The 10,307-nt window shown below is 31.6% G+C and overlaps 1 protein-coding gene and 1 long non-coding RNA gene across 2 annotated transcripts; both read right to left on the bottom strand.

The window, feature by feature from the left end:
* Positions 1-1,521: 1,521 nt before the first annotated feature.
* LOC140810831 (uncharacterized) lies at positions 1,522-2,753 on the bottom strand. The gene is made up of 3 exons (XR_012113313.1): positions 2,596-2,753; positions 2,265-2,499; positions 1,522-1,644 (listed from the first exon to the last, which is right to left on the bottom strand). It is a non-coding gene; the product is annotated as an uncharacterized lncRNA (long non-coding RNA).
* Positions 2,754-5,284: 2,531 nt separating this feature from the next.
* On the bottom strand, positions 5,285-9,659 carry LOC140825414 (uncharacterized). Its single transcript, XM_073187180.1, has 8 exons — positions 9,273-9,659; positions 8,427-8,566; positions 8,129-8,228; positions 7,930-8,028; positions 7,368-7,715; positions 6,709-6,801; positions 6,424-6,630; positions 5,285-5,896 (listed from the first exon to the last, which is right to left on the bottom strand). The coding sequence occupies exons 1-8, from the start codon at positions 9,579-9,581 to the stop codon at positions 5,633-5,635; spliced, it is 1,560 nt and encodes a 519-aa protein (XP_073043281.1). The 5' UTR covers positions 9,582-9,659; the 3' UTR covers positions 5,285-5,632.
* Positions 9,660-10,307: the final 648 nt, after the last annotated feature.

Below are 10,307 nucleotides of genomic sequence, written 5' to 3'. Positions count from 1 at the left end.
GGACAAATTATATTTTCCCCTTTTGTTGCAAATTTAGTAAAATTTGAGTCCAAAATGTGATTCACGGTCGAAGTCTAACTGGGGAGCAATTTAATAACCATTGCTTTTATTTATAATATTTTTTCTTGATATAATGGACATTAATCATAAATTTTTTTTTCTTTATATGATGAATGATATTTTAAAATAATATATGTTTACATTTTTTGAATTTATTTAATATTGTTAATTAAATTCACATTGTTTTTTGGGCTTTGAATTGTATTTTGTTTATCTCTTCACAGTAACTCAAATAATAATAGTAACAATAATACGCATAAATTTTTTATGAGACGATTCTATATGTATATATCTGAGAGACGTGATTCAATCTATATATAAAACAAAAGTAATAATTCTGATATAATTTTTTTTTTTATGGATCGAATCGAGTAAGAGGTTCATCTAACAAAATTAACGCATGATACGATTTCATAAGAATTTTTGTGTAATATTTTTATGAATATGTCGTATATTTTCTCACTTCATTTTTAAAGAAGGATATCATTAACACAGTAATTTTTATTCAATTTTATAAGAAATATTATATAATAAGATTAAACATGCCATGTATCAATTATTACATCATCATCATCATATTAATAAACATCAATAAATAAAATCATGTTTATTAAGATCCAAATTTATTTTTTTTCCTTTTCACGATAATACAAATATATGCGAAAATAGAAAATGAAATCATCACATAAAAGAGAGAGGCAACCATAACAAAAAAATATAATATTACTAAATAATTTGAATTAAACTCGTGAAAATGGTGGATTATATATGATATCCTATGAATAGGCCAATCAAAATCAGGCCCAAACAATACTTTGGATCCCGGCTCATTCCCAACAAAGTTAGGAGGTACATGACAGACCAATGTATTCTCCTATAAATATCAGGTTTGAGAGTCTAATTAATGATTCACTAAATTGATGTTCACTAGCATCCTTGTCTGCATTCGGACTAGCATCACCTATTATAACCGAATCTTAAGTTTTCAATGAATATCAATATATATTCCCATGTTGATTAAACCATGGGTTATTCCAACTTCCAAGACGATAGTTTCAGTTCATCTATTATATGATTTAAAAAAATTGAGTTACATCGTTTAATCTCGATTTATTTTTTATATTGAAACAAATATTCATTAGATTTAAAAAAGATCAATGCTTGATCACATTTGTGGAGGATAAGTTTCAAAACTTTCCGCATGGTGTTTGGATTAAGGCATTTCATGTTTTTAGCCGGTTAACTCGAGGTCATTGTTTTATGAAGAAACTGTATGCTGAGTTGAGAAAGAATATAGTAAAAAGTCTAACTAAATTTAATTAAGGTGATATGTTGAATATATTATACGTTAGAATATATAAAAAAATAAATTCCACTTAAGCTGAAATTTTAAATACAATATTCGCAGCATTGGAATCGGATTTGCTTTCCATTACAAGTAAATATATTTGATAATGAAGAGTTTTTATTAATAAGCAATTAGGACAATTCCTTCACTAGCAGTACAATTAATGTGTGTGGTCGATTCTGTCCTCGTCCTTGTCGCAATCCGCACCACTCATGGGAACCGGCATTTACCATATGCTGCACCAAAATGGTCAAACTTTTTAAATCTCTAATTTTCCCCAAAAATTAGAACAATTTCGAATTGACAATACGCGGAAATTATACAAAAACATCCAGCATTTTAAATTTTATCTATTTGAACTAGTCAATTGCGACACATGCCATATATTTTTCGCACAAAATAAAGAATATATATATATATATATATATATATATATATATATATATATATATATATATGGTCAACTATATCGATATTGACAAAAAAAAATAATACTCTTAGCATAAAAAGTAATAAATTTTCATAACGACCCAAATAAGAGATCTATCTCACAAAATACGACTCGTGAGACCGTCTCATACAAGTTTTTTCCTTGAAATAATGTGTAAATTTTTGAACTTTTGAAGGTGAATGAAATATGGTAATTATGAGTAAATTACGAATATACTTTTTAAAATAAAATATTATTTTTCTAAATTGACCAGGATATTTTCGTAAAACTAATTTAGTGTCACAAAGTCGGATCACTAAGTATCTCAAACTTTACATTTTTTCTATTTAAATATTCAAGTCCGAAACTAATTAATCCACAAATTTTAATTTTAAAAAACGTAAACTATATATATATATAACTTACAAGGATCCTCAAGCGTTATTCTTGAGATATTGTTAGGCCAGTCGCATTTTCCGGCGGCATTTCTGTAGACGAGATCGAACGCATACGATGCATGATTCATTACTGTGTTGGGAAGATAACACGAACCACCCGGCTTTATAACGCTGCAATTGAAATTCAAAATCGTACAAGCATAGTATATATATTCTTTTAACAAATCATCCGGGGCGTTTTTTTTCGCGACACAATACTTAGCCTGTGTAAGATGAACAAATTAGTTATTATCTAATAAGAAATAACATATAATTAAATTGAATCGTCGTCGTGCTAAAAAAAACGCGAAAGAACTTACTCTGCCATGATCGTCGAGTTTAGGGTTTTCTCGTATCGCATAGACGGTTATTATATATAGACAAAGACATAAACAAACAATGGCAGTGAAAGAAGAAAGATTGTTTCTTGCCATGGATATTTGAATTCTTGTACTAAATTAATTGTCTGGTTTTTTGTTTGTTTCTTGTGATAAATAAATCTTGTAGACTAAACGTGTTTAAATAGTGATATTTTGGAAATTAATATTTATTTTGATATGATTCTTGTGGATTTTGTCATATGTTTGACTTAATTTTAATCAATTTCAAATTTATTTAGCAAGATTGCTTGAAATTTCGAAATTCAAACTAAAATTAGTTGTAAAGTCGATATTATAATATTATTACCGTGTTGGGAATTAATAATAGGTTAATCTTGCGTCCAATGCACCTAACCAAATATAAAGTGATACCGAATGAATTTATAATATGTATATTTTTTATGAAGATTTCTGCTATATGTGAATTGCAAAGACTGAAATGTGTATTAATGAAGATTTTCTGTTATATTCGGGTAATCTATTTTAAATCGTGAAAGATTTAAGTATCAATCATTGAATTACATGTATACCGATTTCTTTTTTAAAATTGTAGTACTCGATATAATTATGTCGCTTGTATTCAATGCATAGATTTAATGACTTTTTTAAAATAATAGATTTTGTCAGGTTAATAAATTTCTAATAGAAAATCACTTAGTTATAAAATATTTTCATAGACTCTTCTTCATTTACTTTGGAAGATTTGTAGAGACTCATAATTTTTTTCATAAATTATGCCCAGTTATTAAAATAAATACATTTAAAAAATTAATTAACGTCATTTATATATAAATATTACAAAAATATTGTGAGATCGTCTGAAGCATCAGTTTTGTGAGTAGAATCTTTTACTTGGCTCGACTCATAAAAATTTTATTTTTATATTGTCTTATTATTTTTCACTCTAAGTATGGACCGAGTAGATCATCTCACGTATATAAATTTGTGAGACGATCTTACATGAAACGTAATGTGTGTGTATAAGTTTGAGATATCTAAAGTAACTAAATTTAATATCAAGTTTTTTATAAATTTAAAATACTCTTTTTTAAATTGCAAAATATTTTATTTTTTAATAAAAAATATCATTAAATTTATTTTAGTAGATTTCATTTTATTTATATATTATATCAAAATAAAATATTCTTATTTTTAATTATACTTTTGAATTTTTTATTTAATTAATCATATAATTTGTAACATAAAAATATTGTTAAAAAACGTTTTTAAACTTTCAAATTTTAATATAATATCTCGAATTCAAAAAGAAATATTTAATACCAAAAATCTATTATATATTATAATAATCAAATTTCTTCTCTTTTTTATCATCCTCTTCAACACCAAAACAAATTTCTTTTTTCTATCATAATATTATTACATTTTTTTTATTGAAATTAAGTTTAATAGAAAATAGATTTTTTGTCACAACAATATGTACAAACACACTAATTATAATATTCATATCAAATTACAAAGGTCCAATATTCATTGAGTGAGTCTCATGTGAGACCGTCTCACGGATCATAATCTGTGATACGAGTCAAATACTTTTAGCATAAAAAGTAATACTTTTTCATGGGTGACTCAAATAAGAGATCTGTCTCACAGATACGACTCGTGAGACCCTCTCACACAAGTTTTTGTTATATTCATTATATAAATTGATTAAACAATAATTTTTTATGAACATGACGAACTTAATTTTTTTTAAAAAGATATCATTAACACAGTAATTATTATCCAATTTTATAAGAAATATTATAATAATAAAATTAAACATGCCATCTGCGCACCCAGAAATGCTGGAAGACGTGAATTGACTTCAGATGTCGGCGGGCCAAATTTACCTCCGTACAAAGTAGACATCGGTGAACCATGAGTTCTCACGCGATTACGTCTCAATAATAATAATAATAAATAAATAAAATCATGTTTTTTAAGATCCAAATTTATTTTTTCCTTTTCACGATAATACAAATATATGTGAAAATTGAAAATCAAATCATCACATAAAAAAGAGGGCAAAAATTTGTGTGAGACGGTCTCACGGGTCATATGTGTGAGACGGATCTCTTATTTGGGTCATCCATGAAAAAGTATTACTTTTTATGCTAAGAGTATTACTTTTTATTATGAATATGAGTAAGGTTGACCCATCTCACAGATTAAGATCCGTGAGACGGTCTCACATAAGACTCACTCAAAAAAGAGAGGCAACCATAACCAAAAAAAGATATAAATAATATTGAGAATAAGACAAAAATTTGTGTGAGACGGTCTCACAGGTCGTTTTTGTGAGACGGATCTCTTATTTGGATCACTCATAAAAAAATATTACTTTTTATGCTAAGAGTATTACTTTTTATTGTGAATATGGGTAAGGTTGACTCGTCTCACAGATTATGACCCATGAGACAATCTCATATGAGACCAACTCTGAGAATAATTTGAATTAAACTCGTGAAAATGGTGGATTATATATATTCCCAAGTTGATTAATCCAAAGGTTATTCCAACTTTCATGACGATAGATTCACTTTATATTCCATATGATTTAAAAAAATTGAGTTGAAAATCGCGAAAGAAGAACGAGAACAAAAACATAAATCGTACCACACATCAGAGATACGAATGCATTACAATACTGCAATTGACTCATCAATAGAAGTCCTCTAATCATACTAAAGTTCAGTTTGATCTTAATATAGATGGGAGTTGGCAATATTTACATATCATGAAATTACCCTCAAATCTTCACCTAACATTCAGTTTTATGAAGAACTGAAAAAAAAATTGGCCCGTCGCGGTTAAAAGGGGATGATGACTACTTTTACGAAGGCGGGACGACAAGATTACTTTCAATCTCCTCCTCCTCCGTCTTTAGAGTAACAGAACTCTCTTGCCAACAATGAATGTCTTCGAATCAATACCTAAAATAATAGCTGTCACAGCTGAGCAATTGAGAAAAACAAGCTCAGAGTCCAGGAATAGATTCAAGATTGTATTTTTGAGAAGATGAACTTTCGTCCTCTCGGCCATCCTGCATCTGTGGCTTTTTTATGGCATCCAATGTGTGTAGATATGCGTAAGAGGCGTTTCGACTTGCTGATGGGCCTGGATTACTGATTTTACTCGCAAGGAAGCGGCGAATCAGGCCCCTAAGAAATGGAGCCATGGTATCTGGTTCGTGTTCTAAGTAATACATGATTCCACCCATGCATGCACAGAACAAAGCCACCTAGGATATTTGAGAATAAAAGTTAGCTCAGGGATAGAATAATACACTTTTGAATTCGGACTCGAACACAGTTCACAAGTGTGTTTCAATTATTTTTTATTAGATAATCACACCGTTGCTTAATTAATCTGGCAGTGAAAAGAATGTGGTTAATTACCACACCACAAAGTAGTTTCTCCACATCTTTGTGATCATTTTGCTAAGAGCCGATAATAATTAAACCATTAGTTGTGCCAGGGATTCAACTACTCCCGTAAAATTGGACTATATTTTGAGGGAGACTCTTTCGTACGATTGAGAAGAAGGAATTTTGGAAAAAAAGATTAAACTTTTCTAGGACAAGAAAAGGGAATAAAAATTGTTGATACTGGATATTGGTCTTATCAAGCAGAGGGAATAAGCATCTTTTCAGCATATCAGGAATTGCATAACCTTAATACACTCAAACGCATTTCAACAATAAATACTGTAAAGCATTGGTAGAATTCCCCAACTAATTTAACGAGATAAAGGAGAGTCCTTTGTACCTCAGCATTTTTTATATCTGGAAGCAAATGGCGATTCACTAAGATATACCATAAAGATTCTCCAGCTCGAGGAAGAACATACAAGGCCAACTCCCCACGTCTAGCTTTCTTTTCCAATAGCACAGACAGGGCAGAGATCCCCCCTGCAAGCCAATACAAGAGCTTGTGGTCCTTCAATGCCACTTTTCTGTGCATGCATATTACCCCCTTTTGTTGCCGGGATATGTTAATCAGTACAGTTATGATGGCTGAATGTTATATAAATGAAGCAGCAGGAAATGGTACCTGAAAGATGCCAACAAAAGCAGATAAGAACGTTGTAGAGCGCACAGCACCTTTAACAGCAAGCCAACAGGTTCGAACTGGAGCATCCATAAACTTTGAAAAGAGACAATACATAATTACCCACTAAGCGATTATGAGAACTTGCATTGACTAGAACTTAGCTAGGAACACGGTTACATAACTTACAACACTGAAGGCAAAATCATCTAGTAAATCTCATTTTTACAGAGTCTATATACCATAGAGGAGATAAGTCCAAATATTTTCCAAACTCGTTAAGATATTAACAGAGATTCTTCCATTTGCTAACACGATAAATGCAAAATAGAGACGCTTTTTGAATATTTGCTCGGACAAAGAAATAATCAATATCCTCTTCCAAAATGTACAAGGAAGAGCAGTAAAGGTGTATTCTTACACAAAAGTGCAATGATTAAATGGAAAATAAGCTCTCCATCATCTTCTAATTAAAAGCCTAGAACAGGTAACTTGAAATTATTATATCGAAAATGTGTACAGTTTATTTGATCCCCCTCGGACTTTTTGTCGAATATAACACATATTATTTGGTCAAACCTCATAAAATTTTTGATAAAAAATGAATGGACAGCGAAAACTACAAAGGCATGATTTTGAACATTAATAATGAGAGGATGTACCTTTTGCATGCGCAGAACAACAAAGGGCACAAATGTCAAAGAGAAATATAGAGGAAAAGTTTTCCTGAAGGTATCTCTGGCAGCATTTGCATTGTGAAATAAGCACGAGTCAGTATTAGGGTGGATAATAGAGCAAGGAACAATATCCGGAAACTCATCCAATTTCACAGTGCTAAATACTCTTCTGTTGGACAAGTAAGTAGATAGTGAGGTAATATCTACTGGAGAACCTCTACAGCAATCCCTCACAGCTTTGTACACTGGTGCAGCAACTGGACCCGTTTTCTGAATGAAATCTTGATATGATTTTGGCATGCTTTCAGGGCGCATAACAAAAGCATACATAACCTGAAATGTGCTTATAATTAGAAAATCGACAACAAAAGAACTGCATTAGAAAAAGGAATCGAAATTGAGCATCCTCTGTAACAAACAAAGATAATTTGTAGTGTGATAATATGTTCTAGAGCTTATACCAGAGATCATGACCCTAAAACAGAATATTGACCAAAAGAAAACAACAGTTACAATTGAGACTTTCAGAAAGTGATAAGTCAATTACTTGTGCACAGGCTATCGAAAAAAGCAGAGTGTCACCATGACTCCAATGGCTTCCCCAAAGGTGGAACTTGTTGTTGGATTTAGCCGAGTTATATGCACACTAGATAAGTGATCATATAATTTAGACAAAGTAAAAACATGCAAAAGCAGTCATAGTACCTCATACACTGGAAGAAAAACTAGGAAAATTGTACTCATACCTGAGCAAGCCTAGCCAAAAGATATAAAGCGAGCGTACGCCTACGGCTTGAATCATCTAATGCTAAGATAGATAATCCTGAGACTGCACCAGCTAAAAATCTGCCCCATCATCCCCTTTAACAATGTCATACATACGGAGATGGATAAATAATACAACGAAAATCTATTTAAAAAATTAAAGGCTCAAACAAAGAGATAATACCAAATCAAGAACTTTGAGATTTTCTTCAAGGACATAACATCATCAAGTAACGTGCAGTCAAAAACCAAGTAAATGAGCGATAAATGTTAACTTACGTATTCATTGGTGTCTCTTTCTTTCTAAGCTTTCTCAGCAAACACCTAAGAGCATGGTAGGAACCAGTCAATCCTCCAAAAAGCAAACCAATTCGGCATGCTTCCTCTCTCACTATAAGGTCTTTCTCAGATACAAGTTGCTGCAATCAAATAAATAGGTCACCAAAATATTAAATAACCCCAACCAGCAAATAATAAAACTCTTCCAAGTACATAGCACACTCTAACAAGTACATATCTTCTATCAAATCCGGGAACAGCACGCTTATGCGCATAAAGATTCATCCATAATCGGTTTTTTATTTCTTCCAACTCTAAATCTTATTGTTATAAAATTCCTCAATCGACCATTGTTGACTACAGAGTTTGTTTTCCATCTAAATTTGATTTTGGACTACTTATGACATTCTCTTTGCATCAATTTTAATACCTCCCAGACCCCAGTTAACACGTTCATGTTGTGCTATTCATTCTACCATTATCGGTTGCCACCAGAACCCCAAACCTTTGCAGATTTCCCGAATCTCATTACAACCTCTTAAGCTAACCTTACCACACAATTCCCTGTCTTGCCCGTTTTATACACAATATTTCTATGTTATCATGATGATAGTCAAAGTAGGTAAACCATTGCAGCGATAAATACATCCACAGAAACGCATTTTCTGAAGCACATATATGTTGCTGAATATGAATCACAGACTGCCACACTTTTTTGGTCAAAATGACAAAGATCAAACTTTTATTCCAAAAATTTGGCGATTACACTGAAAAATGCATCAAGTAATCAACTTTCTAGAGAATCAAACAAACAAACTTAAAAAAAAGAGAAACATATAGCTAAACCTTGAGATCAAGGAGAGATGAATATGACTTCAGGCGAACCAGTTTAAACGCCCGAAGGAGAATCCCGATCCCCACCCGAATACCGTACGATAACAGAAAACTCTGGCAGAGGTTTCCGACGGCATTGGCGACGCAAGACTCATCAGCGTGGTCGCACGGCGGGTGGAGTCCTCCCTGAGCTCCTATCTTCCGGCGTTGCAGGTCCTTAATCGCTTCCTTGAGCCGCTCCTCTGCCTCACGGAGACGGTGCTCCGCTGAGTCCTGCGCGGAATCCGAGTCAAGCTGCGGCGGAGGCGGAGATGTGCGCATTTTACACGGATGGTTTAGTTTTCTGCATCCGATACTTCCTTTTGCTTTTATTAGTTTTCCTATTGGTTTTCTTCGTTTTGTGAGAAATGGTAACCATTTTGTAAATTATGTATTTTGGTAATTTTTAATATGTATTTTGATAATTTATTTTATAAAAAAATCGATGAAAATTATTTTTTTCTATTAATCTCATTTCTTTTATAGAAAAAATAGATTTTAGAGTAGTTTTTCCCAAATAACTTTATATATCAATCATTGTTCATATGTTGTAACCACATATAACTAATCCAACAATCACGTTTTGGTTAATATTTATAAGTTTGATTTTTCTATCAATAATTTTTTGGACGAGTTTGTCACACAATACTTATTCAATATGATTATCTAATTAATGTGATTTACAGACTATTACATTATCTCAAATTTTATCCGGTGCGCTCCGAACCTTGTATTAGCTAAGCAACCTTGACTTGTTCTTGGATGATGTATCTATAACTACACACAAGGTCAGAAACTCGTTCACGCAAATTAGCCTCTAAGAATTCTTTCAAACGTTTTCTTTGATAGTTTTGTCTTTATTTTACCTTTTTCTCTAAATGTCACGATTCATATTACATTATTTTTAGTTTTTAACGATATGTAACTAAACCAATTTCATAACAAGATTATAAAATACTACAAATTCAGTTAGAAAACCTTCCCAATACGAAGGGACTAGAAAGCCTG

This window comes from Primulina eburnea, chromosome 1, assembly GCF_022965805.1.
Source record: "Primulina eburnea isolate SZY01 chromosome 1, ASM2296580v1, whole genome shotgun sequence".
NCBI lineage: Eukaryota > Viridiplantae > Streptophyta > Magnoliopsida > Lamiales > Gesneriaceae > Primulina > Primulina eburnea.
The sequence above is the reverse complement of the archived record's forward strand: the minus strand, read 5'-3'. Positions and strand labels throughout refer to the sequence as shown.